General features: G+C 49.8%; 1 protein-coding gene across 8 annotated transcripts in view; it reads right to left on the reverse strand.

Moving 5' to 3' along the window:
* The window catches only part of PTPRF (protein tyrosine phosphatase receptor type F), a 382,202-nt gene that overhangs the window by 18,346 nt on the left and 343,727 nt on the right, over nucleotides 1–20,129 (reverse strand). For all 8 annotated transcript variants that reach the window (XM_071750326.1, XM_071750332.1, XM_071750329.1 and 5 more), the window contains 4 exons: nucleotides 17,820–17,974; nucleotides 14,511–14,626; nucleotides 8,610–8,707; nucleotides 775–898 (listed from right to left, as the gene is read on the reverse strand). In XM_071750326.1, the coding sequence (XP_071606427.1) occupies nucleotides 775–898; nucleotides 8,610–8,707; nucleotides 14,511–14,626; nucleotides 17,820–17,974 (493 nt within the window). The remainder of the gene's footprint in view (nucleotides 1–774; nucleotides 899–8,609; nucleotides 8,708–14,510; nucleotides 14,627–17,819; nucleotides 17,975–20,129) is intronic.

Here is a 20,129-nt window from a genome sequence, read left to right on the forward strand (position 1 = left end):
TTAGAAAAGACTCTGTCATCCCAAGAAAAGGACAAAAGTAATTGCAGGGCCATCTGGAGGCAAAGCCAGACCCCAGTCTCTTCCCCAAGCAGGGTTGTATTGAATTAGCTGCATCTTCCCCACACACCATAAGTGGGCTCAGCTCTGGAGTGTAGGGCTGGGGGCTGATTTATAGAACAGGGGGAATCCAGCTCCCCTGTGTGCAAGGGGACTGAAAAGCAGGCACTAAAAGGGTGTAATAACACAGACTCCAGAGATGTGGGGATGCTTCTTGGACCATGGGGGTCAGTGCTATGAACATGCATCTCCCATGGAGCAGAGGGATGTGTGGAGCCTGATGTCACAGGGGAAGGAACATTCCTCATCCAATGCAGCTCTGGGCATTTCCATGGGAGCAAACACTGAGAAGTCCCAGAGGAAGATACCAGTCCTGCAGTTGTGTTGGGTGGTAGGGCTAACAGTATCATGTCCCCCCATGTGCCAAGGAAGGCAGCTGAAGTCACACAGGAGGGCCAACAGTGAGAAGGGTGGCTGCTGGGACAGACATCTCTGCTGTCTGTCCAACTATAGCAAGAAACAACCACAGGGCACACTGTTCTGAGGACACTGGGAAAGCAGCGCCCTTGCTCCCCTTTTCCAGCCAGATTTGTTAAGGCTGATGCTGGATATGTTCCTTGCTGTTTGCCCCTGTTCGACTCAGAACAGGGAAAAGAGTCCCCTGCTACAGCCAGGTTCAGCCATTTGCTAGGCTGCCCCCTTTGCAGTCACTCTTACCATCAATGGAGGTCAGGATGACCCGGGAGTGGTCATAGGCAATCACATTTGCATAGCGATTTTTTGGCTTATTCACTTCCAGGTTGGAGTTCTCCCAGGTGAACTGCTGCCCTGGATCAATGGACTATGGAGAGAAAGAGAGGCAGGGAGTCAGGAGTGTTTACAGCACAGTGGGATGCTGCAGTACACGTGTGTTTCAGTCAGGAAATCTGCATCTGCCCACACACCTCTCCCCAGGCCAGACAGAGTTTCAGTGGGTGTCCCCAGCAGCAATGTCAAAACAAATCACACCAAAACCCAGTCTCCAGTGGAAATTGCCTCCTGTGACACGCAGACAGAGCAGCCCTTTGCTAGGGAAGCCTGATGCAGATGAGCCTTCACCTACACTCCCCCTGCATGCTCATCCCTTCCTATGCCCATCAGCAGAAATTTGGTCTTATGCTAGAACTCAACGGAGACCCGACCATGCAGTTCTTGACCTAGCAGTTTTATTAGCTGTTGAACTGCCATCTCCTGAAATAGAGGAAGTCCTGGGTGTCTTGTGCCCCAAGAGCTTTGGGTATTAGTGTCCTGCAAGACAGCCTATGAACCTGTGCCTGGGAATAGTCATGAAAATTGATAGGTTATTATCCTCTGCTCCAGCTACTTATGCAATGTAACCATCTCTTGTTTGAGTTAATAGAGTGACAAAGAACTATAAACTCGGACAAGAGACGTGGTTATAAATCTTGGCCCAAGGCCCACAAGCTATGCAACTGTCTGAGAAGCACACATCCTGAGGCACCTGTGTCCTGGCCTCACATACCCAATGCTTCCCCCATGACCCATGTGTTTGTGCACCTGGTATATTACTCCTCCATGGCCAGGCAGCCACTTCCCAGAATCTTTCCTATTGTCTTTGTCCATGCACAAAACAAGGTGAAAAAGGACTATGGCCAAAGCATTTCTCTGAGCTGGGATGAGAGAGAGATAAGTGAGGCACCCAGAGGAAACAACTGCCTCATGAAGAGACCTGCTCTGCACACAGAGCCTTGGGCAAGCTCAGGACAGGCAGCTACAGCAGAAATCAGTGATCCCACATACCCCCTTCCCCTGAAATTACCAACATAGTCAAAGCCTTCTCAAAATCATGCTCCAGCTCAGGGTCCCTGAAGCTTTGCTGGCCCACAGGCAAAAATATTTAGCAAACCAGGCCATGTCAGAAGTATTCTCAAGGAGCAAGGAGTTCCTCAGTCTGTCAGCTCTGGATCAACTGTGAGACTGGTCTCTCTCACAGCCCTATCAACTATGGTCTTTGTGCTAGGTGACATTCATAGCCATCCTCTACTCTCCTGAGCTGCTGAGCAGGCACTTCCCAAGCAGCTGACAGTAGGTGCAGGTACCCAGCTCAAGTGCAGAGTACAGGCACTGCCTGCATCACCACACTTGCCCTAAGGACTTTGTAGCACATGCAGGACACAGGCCAGTGCTGTGCCAGGTGACAGCTGCCTGTCCCCATGTGCAGCCCATGCTGACAGCCCTCCCTGCAGCAGCAGGCAGAGGGGACAGTGCTGACGAAAACACACAGGAGGATGTGACATCACAGCGATGCTAATAGGTAGTTTCGCAAACGTAGGATGTAAATAGACATTTCCTATAGAAAACCTGTAATTTTCTATTATCAGAGTAATAAGCAGGCAGCAGCAGCATTCAGAGGCGCTGCAGCAGGGATGGTGGGAGTGGAACCTACAAGCACTACTTCTGGCTGGAAACCCACTGGCCTGGTTGCCTCGGCCCCTGCACACTCCTCTGCCCAGGCAGAGACATTCACGTGCAGCTCATAGTTTTCTGAGGCACTTTATTTCATCCAGGCACCTGTATTTTGCTTTCAGGACCCACTGAACCAGCTCTTCTCCCTCAGCTGTGTGGCAGGGCTGACTGCTGCCCACCTAGTGGTGGGGCTGAACTGGAGAAGGGCAATAGAAATGATCAAAGGCATGAAAAACTAAGAAGAACAGAACATGTAAGGACTTTTTCTGTGTGGAGTAGAGATAAATGAGAACAGGTTTGATACCAGTTTAGTCAATCTGGAGCATACTGAAGGAAAAGCATGAAACAAAGGAAAAACATTCACCAATGCCTATGATAGACATAAATAACATTTCTTTTTTCAAAAAAGTGGACCTAGTCTGCAGACAGCTATTCAGAAAGCTGTCTAGCTGGTGGAGGAGCTGGGACCAGCCCTAGAGGTATGAGTGCTAAGGAGCAACCCAAGAAAGCACCAGCCCTGCTTGCTCCCTGTGAACACTTGCTCAGTGCTTGCTCAGTGCTGGGCACAAGTGGGTGCTGGAGAGCCCCTGCTTTGCAGTAGAGGCAGGGAGAGCTCAGTGAAGTTGTTCATGCTCAATCTGCACTGCAAATCACTGCCAAAAGGCTGCAGGGCTGCCCAAGCTGTGGGGTGCACTGTGTGTTGCGCAGCAAGTCTGTATCCTGCCACAGCAATAGAAAGGGTTATTTCCTGGGGGAGACAAGGCTGCCAGGAGCCCCCAGAACCAAGGAGGAGCATCAAGGTGTTGCCATTAGGGTTAATTGCTTTGATGTGCAATGAGGATGTGCAGAAATGGTCTAATCATCATCAGCCTCTTAAGAGGGCAAACAGGTGAGAAAGTCAGAAGTAATACAGCACCTGAGTGCAAAGAGGCTCTAATTAAATACTCCTGCAAATTAGTGACTCATTTAGAAGTAAAATGATTTAATTTAAACTCCGGTGATGAATTAATGTACACCTGTTCCCCCCTTTAAGGCAAACAAATGAGTAAATAAAAGGGAAGATGATGGGCTGCTTTGAGAGCAGTTGAAGCTCTTACACAGAGTGGTGGTTGGCAAGTCTTGTCCCACCTACATAAGATGCTGTGCAGTCCCTTACTTTGGCAGCATTGCTGTATCTCTCCACCTTGTTCCACAACTGCCTCGGTACTGGGAATGTGTTCTTGGTCCCTTCTGGGGCTTATAGGAGTCACTGCTACATCCCATACCCTGATCAAATCAGAGTAACACTTTTGACTCATTCTTCCTAGAAAGCAGAAGGGCTGGGAAATTGGAAGGAAATGAGCCAGAACAAACTTAAAAGCACCATGACTTTTAGTTTTTCTGTGCTTTAAAGTGACAGGGGAGATGTTGTAAGACAGCAAGTACAAATTAAGAAAAAGCCCAATTAGTAAAACTCCTCCTTCTCAGCATGGAAGCGTATGGAGCAATCTCTCCAAAGCAGCTCAGGGATCCCTGCTGCTACTGCCATATCATAAAGAAAGAGCCAGACCATTGAAACAGGATTGGAAAAAGGCTCTTTCCTCGACAGACTCAAGAGAACTTTACAAATGCCTTGAAAACATCCCTGGGTGCCAGTTTGTCTCTAAGATGCAGTCCCACTTGGGTTTGCTGTTCCCCTTCATCAGTGCAGTTCCAAAACCCCACTGCAGCTGCCTCTGCTACTGGCAGGCACAGGCAACCCAGGCTGCTGCTGGGGCAGCACGTCAGCTTGGCTGGGCAGCCATGGCCCTGTGATGCTCAGCAGTCCAGGAACTGCACAAGGGCAAGGAGCTTGGGCTGCGAGTCCTTCCTTGCCTCCTGTGAAATCAACCACATCAGCACAGGCATTGACCACTGTCAATCTACGCTGTGCCTCAAATGAGGACATAATGTGCTCCTGAATCAATTGCTGGCAGCACTTCAGCCTTCTTATTCTTATTACCGGAACGTGAGTGCCGCATTCCTGCCAGGCAGCTTCCTGATGAGCCCATTAAATCCATAACAGGAGGCTCCCCAGGTACTATCTGGACCCCTGGTCCAGCACCTCCTATGTTCACTGGCCCCAGGGAATGAAGAACTTCTGCTGTTGCCTAAGCTGCCTTGGCAGGGCTGCAGGCATGGGAGATGCAATGTCCTTGGTGGCTTTAAGGGAAATGCAAGTGAACACAAAGTTTGAGCAGGCTCGTAGTGCACTGGAAAGAAGGAACACAGTGAAATCTCATGCACCACCTAAAGATTATAAAGAACTAATGTGCTGAGCAGAAGTATGCTGCTGGGCTTCAACAACTCCAGTCTTCTCTGCTCCCTGGGGCCATCCACTTGAGGGACATGCTGAAGGGACTGGGCACAAAGGACAATTGCCACAAGTTGCAGTTTCAGAAGAAAAAAACTTTCCTTTGGGAAGCTGGTGCAGAATCTAGCCCAGAAATGGCAGCAGCCACAAGGGATCAGGAACCAGCCCTGGTTGGAAGGAGTCTGTCCCATGTTTACTAACAGAAGCAAAACAGACAGCAGTGCTTGAAAGTGCAAATTGCTGTGTGTGTGTGTGTGTGTGTGTGCGTGTGTGCGTGCACATTTGTGTGTACCAGTCCAGGTAACTCACATCAGAAGGCAGGATCCTGCCCTACATCCACAGTCTGCAGCATGGGAAGGTGGCCCACAGGAGGAGCTCCAACACAGCTGCAGCACTCACCACAGCCCACAGACAAATAATTAAGGGCTCAGCCTTCCTTCTACTTATTTAATTCCATTAATCCCACAGTGTAAATTCACTGTACCACTTACTATGCACTAGAAATGAAATACTCTCCTGGTGTGGCCGGGCCAGGAGCTGCTGCCAGACTCTTGCACTCTGCTCCCCCCCAACTCTGCTGCATGTCTGAGAAAGTGTGGTGGGTTGTGCTATCAGAGCAGCAAGCAGCAGAGTTAACTGTGCCTGCAGCCGTCTCAGCTCCCAGAACCCGCAGCTGAACATCTCCCCAGGAATACAAGCAAGTCCAGTTGGGATTGCTCCCTGCCTGTCAGAGGTCAGGGCTAACCCACAGCTCAGGAGCTCACTGTCACTACTGCAAGTGCACAGCTCTCCTCTCCCTGCTGGCTTTGTCACACAGGCTGCAAAATTGGTGTGAACAATATTATTTGTTCTCTGACCTGTGGGAACACGGGCCAGAAGGCTTTGAGAAATGTTTATGACCCTCTATGTCCCTTCCCGGGCACGTGGGGAGATGCTGATAGGTCTTGTTTTGTGTCAACTGTGTCTAGGTTACCCTGTGATTGCTTGCACAACCAAGACAAGTGCCAGACGGATGACCCTGGGCAGCTGGCCTCAGTGGTTAAAAGTGCTGTTAAATATTTGCTCTTTGCCTGGGGTGCCACCACTCCTAAGACACCTATGAACAGCCCTGCACCCCATGGAGATGTTAGACTGCCAGCCTGCCCTGCAAACCCACTTAAAATGTAACTCCTCCAAAGGATAACCAACCAGCAAATGTCCCTTGGGGGTTCATCTGTGATGCCTCTGTCCTTTGCTCTCCTTGCTCAACTACGCTATGCCCAGCTGGCAGCACTACCATGCCATATGGAAACGGGGCCAGGGACTTTCAAAGTGCTGGGTCACCATTCAGCTTTGTGTAGGTCTGTTGCTCAGACAGTCCCAGGGTGAGTACTGGGACTATAGTCTCACTTAATGACTGCAACTGCACAGAATTTGTTGAGCCGTGGTCCCCTGTCTCTCCCCATGCCAGGAGAGCTCCTGCCAGCTCCTGCCTGGGCTGCACAGCCTGCTCCCCTCCCAGCTCTGCTATTTCCACATCCACTTTGCAGATTCCCTTACTCAGCAGCACATGCTGTGCCCATCCTGCCCTCCAGCCCTCCTATCACAGGCCACAAAAAGAACTGTCACCATCCCAAACCTCAGCACACAGGGGCCAGGATGAGAGCAGACTCATCACCACATTACTCTGCACAGGCAGCTGCTCTTCCCTGCAAACTCAGCCCAGAATTTTTCTTGCTAGAATCTCAAATGGGAAATTACTATACTGATCCCTGGATTCCAACACCAGGTAACCACTTCTGCTTTGGGGACTATCCTAGTATCAAACACCATGTGAGCCTGTCCTGTTCAGTAATTTCTAGCTGACAAGAACTAAAATGAAGCAGAATCCAGGGGAAAAAAATTACATGCAACAATCAGCTACTTAATAGCTGCTTCAATATGAAAAGTACAACTGATTGGTGCTCTCAACCAGCCATGATATTCTAAAGAAAGAGAAATGAGAAGAGAGAGACTCATAAAAACAGCTAAGAGAATTTACGTAATGATAATTTTTTCCCAAAAGAAGTTCCCACAGCTCAGTATTAGGCTGCAGGCTCCAACTGGCACAGGCCTAGTGCGAGGGTGGGAGTGCACTGCTGAATCCCAACCCTGCAGAAGAGACAGTTTGCCTGTAGCACAGTAGAATGCCTTGCTAATCGTTTCATCTGGACTTGGAACAAAAAGCCCAAGGCAGACAGATAGGATACCTTGACACCATTGGCAGGAACACACGGGTAACGGCAAGGGAAGTGCATTACTTTTCTAAGCATGTCCCAAGTTACCATGTAATGCTGTGGCTGGTGAAAGCTCAGCCTCTCTCTGGCCTAAACAGCAGAATGCAGAGGGATGGCAAAGCCCTCCTCTTGGCATCCTGAAGCAAAAAGGAGCTCTGTGCCTTCCTCCAATACACGCAGCACACCCTTTGAACTAGCTGGAATTTATCCCTTACCTTCTCAGCACAGAGATTTGCTTTCCCTTTCCTGGTATATCTAATCCTACCTTGTGGGCAAACGTTGTGATCTCATCTCATAAACCAATGTAGGTATGCTGAGGGAAGGGGAGGCCACAGGCACAGACAGATAACAATTCAAACATAAGTGGTAACATGTGCAAAAGACACTTCCCAAAATTATTCCCTCTTTATATACACTAGCATGGGGGTTATTTACAAGTTCCCCACAGCTGAAGAGGGTCCTGCATGTAAGCACAGGAAAACATATATCCTGCCACTGTTGGATATGTATCATGGATGCAGAGGAACTTTCCCCAACTTTACAACTTCTCAACCTACTCATCCAGCCCAGAGAGTGGTGAGAAAGGCAAGTCAGCCCTTGTGCAGGTCAGTCCTTTCTGCTCCATGCATGCACCCCATCAGCAAGTTGTCCTCAGAGGAGGATGGGAATGGAATAGGTTGGGCTGGGAGAGGTGCAGTGTAGCATAGGGTGGGGGACATTCACCAAAGGCCCAATGCCTGTGTGAGCAAAGGCAACATCGGTGGTGGGTGTGGACAGGTGAGCTCCACCAGAGGTGTAGAGAAGGGTGGGAATGGGATTCAGCAGTGCCGGGGAGTTTGCAGCTCAGGATTGCAGGGCACAGGCAAAGAGGTTCACGTAGGAAGGGCAGCTGGAACTGCTCCAGGGCAATGGGACATAAGCAGAGTTTCTGGTGGCAGTGATGCTGAATGGCACAATCTAATGCCAGCACAGTCCAGCAGTGTGCAAGGGGAGAGCAGGTGAGGAAAGCAGGATAAAAACCCAATCGCATGTTTGTCAGCAGTAGAGGATGGTGCAAAAAGAAAAGCTTTGAATGCAGATGGAAGTGAAGGGGCATGGGGTGCTCTGGACTGAAAATACCCCAGACAATCTGCACGGAGGGAAGCCCTCACAGAGGAAAACAACAAAGTAAACAGCAACAGCCCAGGTGGGTAAAACATGAGCTCCCATTCACTCCTAAGATGGAAACCATGGTGGGAGCATGGCGGGCTGCTGTGCATTAAGCTGTGAGGCCTTTTCCCTGTATAAGCCGTGTTCGATCTGCTCAAGGCGAGTTCCCACAGCTCTGGGGCTGGCAGGGAGCACTGGCAGGGAGCACTGGCAGGCTCCCAGGCCTGGATTGGGGCCCATGTCGGCGATGCTGGTGCGGGGGAGGCACGGCTGAGCTTTCCAGCCCTCTCTGCTGGGGGTCCTGGCCAGCACCCTGCAGCCCCCACCGCCCGCCAGGCTCTCACGCTCACCTCATACTCCTGGGAGAACTTCAGCCCATCGTTGGCTTTCAGCCTGTCAATGTTGTCGGCGAGGTCCGTCACGGGGATGGGGGGGTGGTCACGCATGCCTGCGAGTGAGACAAGGAGGGAGGAGGGAGAGGAAAACAGTTACAGCTTTGCATGGCTGAGGAAGATTTGAAAACAGTATGTGCACAGGAAACCCGAGAGGTGGGCGCGGGGTGGACACGTGTGACTATGTCGAAGCGCTGGGCAGGATGGATGGGAGGTCGGCGAGATTGCATGGCATGCTGCACACACTCCCAGAGCACACGGTTTGGTGAAACAAAAAAGAAAGGTGATGTACAGAATGTGCATGACTGGGTGAGCATGCTCGGATAGTACAGCCACCGGGCACACAGAGCAGGCCACGCAGGGGACAGGGGCTTGGGCAAGCCCTTGGCAGGAACGGGCCGAGGAGATGCTGTCAATGAGCTCCCTGGGCTCCTGCATGGGCTGAAATTGAACACACTGATTCTCTGGTGCTCTCACCGCCCAGGGCTGAGGCTGATCCTCTTGCTTACCCCCAGAATTACATTAGCCAAAAAGAAACTTGCTCAGACCTGCATCAGGGGAAACCTCTGTGGTGTATGTGCACACCTTTTTGAGTAGGCAGATGCTGCCCCAGCCATTGGGGAGCTGGGAAAAGATGGGAAGGGCTCCATGGAGGAACAGCTGCTCTCCTCGTTGGAGACTGTACAACTTTCTGAGAGATGGGGAGCAGCTCTGCCCGCAGCTGTGTAACTCAGTGCTTTTCAGTGGTGCTCGAGAGGGAGAGCCAGCTTTAGGGCTAAAAATCCAGCTCCACTGGGCTGGTTCATGCAAGGCACCATGTGCACTGATGTGCCCTACAGCAGCTTTTGGGTTGTTTCTCTGAGCTGGGATGCAGCCCAAGCTGTGGCAGAAGTCTTGCCCTGTCTAAAGCAGGGAGGCACAATATAGCTCATTCTGGACATTGCCCAAGCCCTGCTCGGGGGAGAAGCCTGAAGGAGGGGATCTTACAGCCCCTACACAGGGGACAGGTACTGTCAGGGTGCATATGTGGGATTTTGAGGAGTCCTACAGGGGCCCTGGTATTCAAGGCTCAACTATCACAACCTCTTTCTCTGAAGCTGAGACGGTGAATTGGCAGGAATATGGTTGTGAAACACCTCATCCAAAGCGTGGCTCATCCAAATCCCAAGGCTCATGACTCCATCGGCTGGTCTGTGTGTTTCTCAGAAATGCCACATGGGCAATAATGATTATTAATAGGTTGAAGCTGTTGATTCATACCCAGGGAAACAGGTTGGAGTATGGCCAGGAGCTTCTCAATCTACTCAGGAGCCTGAATGCTGCCACAGATGGCAGTGATGGGCCGCTGAGGTGATGGAGCAGTCCCCAGGCTGGGTACATGCACTTTACACAGTGGTGAAAAGTCACTAGGTGATAACATGGAAGTGTTACTCCACAGCCACTGCACAGCAGGGCTGCTCACACCCCTGCCAAAACCATCTGACATTGCTGCATATAGGCAAGACTGATCCAGCACACTCTTGTCTTTCTATCGCTTGACAGACAGTGCAGAGCTATCCATGGATGGCTGAGAGCACATGGACAGATGGGGAAGAAAAGACCCCTTTGCCTGGTGCTGAGGTCCTCCTGCAAAGGGTTCTCTGCCACCTCACCCATCAGGATCCCAGAGGTTATTAAGCAGGCCCACAAAGACAACACTAATTTCTGCACAATTTGCTCACTGGTGCCAGAGCTCCAGAGGCTGTAGCTCAGAAGCAGCCTTTGCAGTGCAGAGCTGTTGCTGATGAGCAACTCAATGAGAAAAACAGTGTGGGACCGAGGCAGAAGGGTGGGGCTGGAAGAAGGTAGAACATAGCCAGAGTATGTGCTTATCCCAAGGTGGTTATGTATCAAGGATGGCAGAACCATGGACCACAGCAGAGCTGCAGACACTCATGCCTGCTGGGAAATACAGGGGAGTCTCTCCAAACTTCAGTTTTGCTGGCCAAAGGAGTGCTGCAGCAACAAAGGAACTGCAGGAGCAGAAGGGGGGAAGTGGTTGGTATCCCATTGTGGAGAACTGCCATACTGACACTGACACTGTAGGGCAAGACACTATACACTGCCAGGACTTACACATGCTCTTCCAACAACTCTGTCAAGAGGACAGTGAGCTCTCCACCAGCCTAGAAGGACTCAGAGGTCTTACAATGTCTGCAGGGCTGCAGGCTGCAAAGCCCTTGGCTATGCTCCTGGGGAAAGTGTCTATCCCACGTACTGCTTCCATTCCTGCATGCACGAGCAGATGCCTTGTACATCAAGCAGCAGGGAGGATATGCTTTTAGGGCTGTTTAAGAGTGAACCTGAAGCTCACAGGACAAGAGTGGCCATTATGCCCACAGTCCTGGTACTACTACTACTGCCTGCTGTATGTAGCAGTAAGTCCCTCTACTCTGTGCCTAGGACTCTGGTGCCCAGACTGCCAAGCAGATCCACTGCATGGTGGTTAAGGAGATCAGCATCCCTTGGCATCCATTCTGCCTAACTCTATGGTGCAGGCAAACCAGCCTTGGGAATCCAGCTTGCCTGAGGTAGGAAGAGAGTGTGTTCAACCACTGGGCTGCAGAGCACCCTTCAATTTGTCCATTAGGGGTTTTTAGCTAAGCAGCCCCCCACAGAATGGTCACAGCAGTTATCTATCCCCATGCAGGGCCATCTGCAGGCCTGGTGTCATGGCAGAGCCTGGCATGCCACCGTGAGGGGGCAGGAGGCCTGGGAGCAGGAGAAGAGCTGCCACAGGAGCATTCTGGCAGCCCAGAACCTGGGACCTTCCCTTCTGCACTGTGCTGTGGTTAGCTGCTGTAGTGCCGTGCAAACAGTACCCGAGCTTGGCCCCCCACGCCATGTCAGAAAGTGAAATCACTGTTGTTCTACAGTCTGCTGTGAGTGAGGGTGACCTTCATGACATTGAAACAAAAATTACAGAGACGAGAGAGGAAGGGAAAGAAAAAGAAAAAGGTGTCAAAAGATAAATACAGGAGTTAAAACTAACTTGAGATATTCGGGCAACTGGGGACACTGGCACCTGCAAAGAAAAGAAATGGGGCAAGAACAGAAATCCCATTAGCCTTTAGTCATTATCGCAGAGGTTCAGAAATGGAAAGACAAAGAGATGAAGATGCAAATGAAAGCACCATCTGCCACAGCACCGGGAGCCTCCCTCCTGCACAGGTCCGGCTGTGTGGCCCTGGGGGCTGCACTGCAGCAGGCTGTTGCACACCAGGCTTTTGGCTTTGGCTAGCACCATCCCCTGATGCTGACAAACACATGGAGCTGGAGGTACCTGCAGGGGAGTGAGAACACAGGTCTTCACCTGACACCAAGAGCTACACTTCTCACTGCACACCATCATCCTCGGCCCAGTGCCCAAGGGAACTCAGCAAGGGCAGGTGGATGGCAGGTACAGGGGACATACGTGCTGCTCGGTGGCCAGGAGAACTGCACTCAGCCCCAGCAACCTCTGCTTAGTGCTTCTGAGCCTCCAGCTCACTCACAGCTCATCAGCAGCACAACTTGGCCTCATTTCATGGTGTACTGGGACACTGCCCGGTCCCAAATCCTCTCAGCGACTTGGCTCAGTGGTATGTTAGTACAGGGAGGCCAACAGTGGGGGAAATAACCCTTGTCTGAAGTAAAAACCACAAAAAATGAGAAAGCTTAATATTTAATAACAGTAGCCTAATTAATTATGCATTAAACAAGTTTTCCCTGCTCAGCACACTCAAGCAGGGAGATCAGCTACTGAAGTGTGCAGGGCTGGTGGCCAGCACCTCTTGTCACTGCTTCCACTCAGCACCACCTCAACCTCAGGCAGGTGACAGGGGCAACAGCACAGGCCCACTGGGCTCAGTGGTTTTCATGCCTCCTCATTAATGAGGACAAGCTCATCAGGAGCTGAAACAGTCACTTGTAGCTGCATGACACCTGCTTCCACCCTACAGAGCCTCACAAGTGATGCAGGGGAGGAGGAAGGGAAGAGGACGCAGTGCTGTCTCTTGGTGGGAGTGTTGATTAGCAGCATCCCAGGGCACTGCTGCTGTCTCTAGTGAACTGGACACTTTGGGTTTGCTTTTTTTACCTCTTCAGAGAGCTCTTCAAGCTTTCTGAATGAGTCAGCATCTTTGTTTAATCCTTAGGCACAGGTGGGAAAAGACAATTTCCCAGATCCCTCTTCTCTCTGGTGGTAGCTCTTGATCCCTCCTATAGCTCTAGCAAGGGATATCCTCGTTGCAAGCATCCTAATCTCTTCTTGGAGATGGGAGCAGATGCAAGCCTGATCTGTCACCCTATGCAATATAAACCACGAGCATACAGCAAAGATGGCTCTTGTGTCCCATGGCAGTAGAGATGTCACAGATGCATGGTCCCACGCACAGTGGTGCTGGAGCAGCCCTGTTCAACATCTAGCTCCTCCTCAAGGAGCTGTGTGTGACGCCCTCACCCAGTGCTGCTGCCAGTGATCTGCCTGTTGAGATGTTCTTCCTCCAGCACAGGTGCCTCCCTTGCTCCCCACTGTATTTTCCCCCCATGCTGCAATACCACTCTCATCTGTGTTGTGGCCAGGTCTGCTGGTAACTGCCAGGCTGTCACTGCATCCTACCTGTGAGATCTGCCATCAGTTCTCCCTGGGAGGTGCACTAACTATGCATCTCTGACACCTGCTCTGGCACAGAGGAAGCTATGCTGGTGAAGCTCACCCCAGGTTTGCACCAGATTGCTGTAGAGCAGCAAATGGGAAAGGCTTCTCTTACCCTCTCTTCCAGATACTGCAAGTTTACATCAGAAAATGGTCCCTCAAAACCCTCTGTGTTAGATGAAAGCTCTTTGATGAATGAGCAGCAGGAGGAAAAGGAAAGTAGGTTACAGACCAGGAGGAGCTGCAAGTTAGAAGAGAGCTGTATGTGCCTCATTTATTGCTCAACTGCTCCCTCCATCACAAAAGCCCAGGTGCTCCCTACTTCATCTAGGAACTGGAACCTCTGAGAGGCTCTGAACAAGTCAGGGTGAGTCTGTCTCTGACAGCTACAATGACAGGTACTGTGCTTTCAGTGCCATCAGAGAAGTACAGACATAAAACAGCAGCATGAGACCTTTCTGCAGTGTGAAGTACAGTCGCCTCCACAGGCAGGCAAACTAGCTACACCCTGAGGCACCACAGGCCAGTGCAGGATGCTCTGCAGCCAACACTGCATGCAGACAGCAACAGACATTACCAAAGGATCATCTTCTGTGCTGAGGCCACCATAATCAGCAGCGTACTTTACTGGACCACAGCACTGACTGTGGAGCAATGTAGGTTGCAGGTAGCTCTTCTATTCACCCTTAGCTGAGCAGAGCAGGAGAGTCAGCACACCAAAGATCCTGGGAAAAAGCTGCTGAGACACCCTCAGCACTACAAGGGGTCTCTGTACCTCCTGATGCTCCCAGATGCAGCCCCTGGGGCCAGCACTGCACCAGTGGTGCTCAGCACTGAATCTCAGCCTGGACCAAGTAGGTGCAGCAGCCCTGTGACCTCTTTCAATTCTGCATGGAGGCTCCCCCTGGCTCAGGACAACCACATCGAGCTTCACATAATGTCTGACACACATCACACACTAGGCTGTCCCCGTCCAAGTTCCCCAGCCTTGCGTGCCTGCAGTGACAGGGCCAGGGAGAAGGATTTGCAGACCAGAGAGCAAACATCCTCGGTCTAAGCCTCTCTGTGCTTTTGTGACTGAGAATGTGCAAGGCTGCTAAGGTTGGCAACTCCTTCTCTGGCATGGGGATCTGGCAAAGGGGAACTGGAGGAGGTGGGATGCAAGGGGGTTAACTGCTCCTTACCTGGAGTCTGGTAGTTGAGCCTCCTCATCTCAACGGGGTCAGAGGAGTGAGCCAAGAGTGAGTCCTTCAGGCCGATGGAGTGCTCATCCTTGGAAGAGGGGGAGTGTGCCCTTTTCCTATGGACAGGGAGAAGAGAGACAAACAGGTAAGCTCTGCCAGAGATCATCATGAACCACCCTGGCCAGAAAGGAGTCTGTGTGCCCCTGTCCCAGTTACCCATCTCCAACCCAGGCTCCCTGGGGCTCTGGGCAAATCACATCCTCTTCTATGACTCCAATTTCCCATCTACGAAACAGAAAGGATTGTATTTAAGCAGAGGTTTGATTAGTGAAGCACTTTGAACTTTGATATTCTGCATAATATTTATTAGAGAGGAAGCAGATAGATGCAAGATGTTTCCTCTTACTCGCTCTAGGAACTACTTCCTGCAGTGGAAGGATAGAATAAAATCTTTTTTTTTTTTTTTTTCCCAAGTATTAGAAATATTTAAATATAGAATGCTGTAATATAATAGTGTAAAGGCTCTTCAGGGTGTGTTTTATAGGGCCATTAATACATGTCTTGAATGGTTGAAGGCACCCAAGGCATGTATTAATGGAACAATAAAATATACTGTTGTCTCTTCATGCTATATTTATGCCTAGAGCAATGCCACCACCTCAGGCTCTTACTGAAATTCACAGGCAAAGCAGGGACACATCCAATCAAGAAGTGGACATGTGAATATTAAGGATAATCTAATACTACAAGAAGGGTTTGTAGTCACTCTCTAAGTCCCACTTGTTGCTCAATAATACAAATATGGATATAACCATGCAGTAGAAAGGGGAGTTGGGCAGGAGCAAGGCAGAAGTACTCTCTTCTGTGTCTGTGCTGATCCTGATGTTTTGCCAACATGCTGAGCATACAGCAGTAAGCAGAGACTTTGCCTTTTGGCTACAGCCTCAAAATGAATATTGCCTGATGGCAAATCCCTCTGCTGACCTGATGTTTTCTGGAAGAGAGGGAGCTGTATCACTGTTAGTCCACACCAATACTAGCATTACCATCCTGCAAATCCCAACACTCAGCCTCAGTTTTCTGAGGCTTCTGAGGGGCTGCCAGCTTCTGCACAGAGACAAGTGCATCTCTGGGTGGTGGTGACCCTGAGCCCCATGTGATCAGAAACACTCAGCACAGGCACTGGGTGCTATGATTTCCATGGGGAGTTGGGCATGCTGTGTTGGCACTAGAGAGAAGCAATTAGGGAAAATATAATGCATAAATCACAAGTGAAACTTGCACTCCCTTTGTGATTGAGACTGTAAGCAAGATTCATTTGCATGGCTCCATCAAACGCTGGAGCTGTTCAATGGGGAGGACCATCTTGTGAGTTTTACACTACTTTGAGTCATCGCAACAACTCAGAAGCCTCCTTGCTGTCTGGACCAAGACAAAAGAGCAGAAGGACTGAGAGCATTGATAGAAAAAAAAGAAAATACAGGGCAAACAAATAAAGCAGTGTTTTTGCTATCAGGAGCACAGCAGGATGTTCCATGTCGTACTGTGTGCCAGTCCTTGAGCCTTTGAGCAAAGTGGCCCAGCTTTTCTGAAGAATGGGCCCAGCCAGTAATTAATGATTGTCTCTCTCATTAGCTTAGTCAGGGCAACTGCTAAACAAACCTCCAGATATCAAGCTATCCACTGCTAATCAGCTTCAATTCATCGCCATTGTAGATTTGACACTGTGAATTTGCTGCACAGGTACCTTTGGGATAAAATGCCTCCAAAGAGAAGCTGGACAGCAAAAAACTGTAGGATAACACAGCATCACTATGCACATACAGGTGGTTCTGGAGAGAGATAAGGTGTTGCTGCATGGGCTAGGACACAGCAGGGACATGAATGTTGGGTCTGAGCACAGCAGGCCAGTGCTGCTTCCTGGTGCTTCACCCACACCAGACTCTGGCACAAAGCAAAGCAAAACTAAGCCTGGGCACAGCGTCTCTGGGGCCCAGATACCCCTCTGGGAACATTTTTTTCTCCCTAAGGACCAGTAAACACTTTGTTTCCTCAAAGATATCAGCCTCCCAGCAATTGTCAGCCTCCCACAGCTCTTAGGGAGACAGTTCCAACATAAAGACTTCCCAGATTGTTTTGCAATTAAGTTAAAAATCAAAAAAAAGGCAACATCAACAGTTATATGTGTTTCTTTGTTTTCTCAGTCATCTCAAACTGAGAGCTGTTCCACTGAGAATGCAGATGCAATACAGTCTATAACAAGGAAGCTTTGAGAGAGAACCAGGCAATTTTAAGAAACAAAGTCTTTGTAAACCCCAGGGCTGGCATGACCCACACTCCCAAAAATAAAGATGTCCCTTACTAGCTTCAGGATTGTTTTATAGACTTGAAATTTTAACAGAACAAGAAGATAAAATGGATTCCTACCTTTCTTGTTTACTAGATCCAGGGAAAAGCAGAAACAGAAGAAAGGAGATGATCACTGACACAGAAAGGCACTGACTGCACATGCAGAGCTCCATTTAATCAGACAACAAAGCCAGCTCCTTTCCTGGAGCTACAGATACATATGTAAATAGAGTCCAGGAGGAGCAGAACCTGGGAGCTGAGCTGATACAGAATGACCTACAGTAATTGAACAGGCTACCCGAACACATGCAAATGCAACCTGTGGCTCCTCAGGAGGACTAACAATCATCTCACGCTACAGCTACAGCTCTAGCAGGATGGCTCCACTACACAAAAGCAGGTGGTTGCTTCAGCAGGGAGCCCATTGTGTGGATGGTTCTGATGTGGTAGCCAGGACCTCAAGAAGGTCTCAAGAAGAGAGCTCCTACTCCAGTTTCATTCTGTTATATCCATGCCCTGTTCTCATCACCAAGACCATGTGCCCCAGCCAGAATTCACAGTAGTGGGGGCACCCGCCAGAGATCAAACAGGAAATTTCCCCAGAAAACCAGTACTACAGGTATCCCAAAAGCTGGAAATCCATGCTATGAGAACAGAGATTGGTCAGACACTTTATGGACAAGTTGCCATCTTCTGTCCCACTGTGCACACATTTCCAGAATCCACAGCAGCTCTGTTCTGGGATATTAATTCTGGTATTAATTACCTCCTGCATATCCAGCCCTTGCTCTCTCTTTGTAAGGCAGCCTTCTGCTGTGCTAGGTAGAGACCTTCCTGCTTCCCATGATGACCCAAGGATTGTAGATCAGAGAACCCCACATCTGAAGGCTACAAAAAGGGTCTTCAAAGGTGCCACCATCTGTAGTGCTCATGCCATAATTGCTATGTCCCGGATCTCACCTTTTGAAGAGGAGTATAGCAATGACAATGATGATGATTAATATCACAGCCAGGACAGGTCCCATCACCCACAGCATCTCCGGTTCATCCTGCTGCTTTGCTGAAGCCACTTCCATCACAATCTCATCTGAGTAGGGACTGGCTGCATATCTCTTCTGAACAGCACCGGCAAGGAGAGGGAGAGAAAAGCGAGTGTTCATTATGCTAAAGCAACAGCTATGTCCCTGAAACGTGGAGATTTCCCCTTGCCTCTAGCTAGCTGGTAATGGTTATGCTTCTTAAACCCAGCAGCACACCACAGGATCCTCCCTCCCTCAGCATCAGCAGAGGTCACACTGTAGAAACAGTCTCTTCCTGGTGTGAAACACTCCCAGTGCCAGCAACTTTCTGGATAGCAGATCTGGCACTGAGATGCCAAACTGGAGCAGACCAGCTAAGAGACACTTGCCAGCCCTGGATTCTCTGGCAGCCAAATCACAAGCTTTTGAATCCAAACCAACTGCACAGTGGGCCTGGCTGATGATTCCTAAGTGGTTTGTAATACCTGCTGTGCTGATATCAACACATCTCTCCAGGACAGGGCAATATTACGAAACCCCCTGCTGGGCTAGGCGGTTTTCTTAAAGGAATAAAATGACAGGAACATTTTCTACATGATGTTTCAGCTCTGCTGAAGAGACCTTGGAAGGGGCTCATGTTCACAGGTTCCTTTCCAGAGATTTCTGCAGAGATTTATAACCTGAAGGGAGAGTTTTCTAGTCCCACCAGCAAGAGAACATTAGCAGAGACCCAAATCCTTCACACAGAAAAGTGACACTGCACCCAGCTTGTTCTGCTGCTGTTGCTAAAGCTTATGGAGCTGTGTTGTCCTTCCACAGCTCAAGCTCGCTAGGTCAGAAGAGTTAAATGCTGCAAAAAGAAATCCTCTGTCCCCTCTTAGAGAGGCCCAGAGCTGTATCAGTTCAGTACTTGTAGCTTTTGAGCAGCATCTGCTGCCTGGCAGTAGGGAGACAGAAATGCTCTGCTCCTGCCGTAGAAAGTTTTGGTTGCTGAAGAGGTGCCTGTGGATCTATAAATTACCTGCTTTAAGGCTGAAGTTTAAACACACAATTCATGTCTGCATGCATGTGAACAGAAGAAAGGGGGAAAATCAAAAGTGCTGGTGTCACACAAATGCACACCTTGATCTCCTTTCACAGGTGCCCTTGATCCCAGACAGCCTGGTTTCAAACATGCCTGGAGTACAGAAAATGCTCTTATCTCTGTCATCCTTCTGGCAGCATTCACAGATGCAGCATCCTAGCTACTCTCCTCAGATTTTATCGGTGGTCAGAGATGTTACTGGCTGGAGGGGGAGCATGGGGGCTGGTCGCTACTTTGGTCTGTGAAGCCTTTCATCCATATGAGACCCTGATACAATGAGCCTCAAATGGCTGCTGGCTTGTGCTTCAGCTCTGCTCCTAAAGAAAGTCTGCAAAGGATCACTGCAACCTATCATTGGCATATTCATATTTCTACACCCCCTTGTCCAGTTAAAACAACAGGGCAGGGTATCAGCATCAGCTCTGCCTGAGCACAGCAGAGACAAGAAGATGCTACACTGGTGATGAGAGGAAGGGGCAGAAGGTCCAGAGCTCCCCTTTGTATGGGCAAGTGGCTACTCTGAGAAAGGCACAAAGGCTTTGCATTTGACTACCCAGAAAGTTTAAGCTGCATTAGGGCTAGGGGGGGAGGTGGGCACAGCTTGATGTTGTGTGCAGCATGGTCACATGTGTGTCCAACTCCAAAGCTCTGTGCAAGCAGCAAAGATTCATATTTTTTCAGACATGCTTTGCAGATGCCATCTTCCAAGAGAAGACAGAAGCAGAAGAGATCAGGGGACTGTTATCGCAGTGACATTTCCAAAGGCAGACGGAGAGGTGCAGGTGCCCCTGCTCTCAGAGATGGTGTTTCAACCATGCTCACCTTTGCCTTTGAAGAATGGCAATGTTACACTCGCCTGCTGACACTAGAGACACAGCAAGTAATTCAAGAGGAGCTGAGTGGGGGAGATAGTGCACAGCCTTGGACGGGCTGCCTCATGCCTTAAATGAAAATGGGTGCAACACAGTGGGAGATGCAAAGTAGGTCTGTAGGAGCAGGTGTAATCACTGCCAGCTGGTAGCTCACTAGAGGGCTGTGGCAAATCTCTGCTAGGGTGGAGATCATGATAATTTGGGATGACCTATTAAGGTCATCTCTTCTAAACAGGGATTGCCAGGGCAGTGCATCCAGAGGCCTCTGCCTTACCTTGCTGTTAATCTGTGACTC

The sequence above is a fragment of the Heliangelus exortis genome, chromosome 8 (assembly GCF_036169615.1).
Source record: "Heliangelus exortis chromosome 8, bHelExo1.hap1, whole genome shotgun sequence".
In the NCBI taxonomy this organism is placed as follows: domain Eukaryota; kingdom Metazoa; phylum Chordata; class Aves; order Apodiformes; family Trochilidae; genus Heliangelus; species Heliangelus exortis.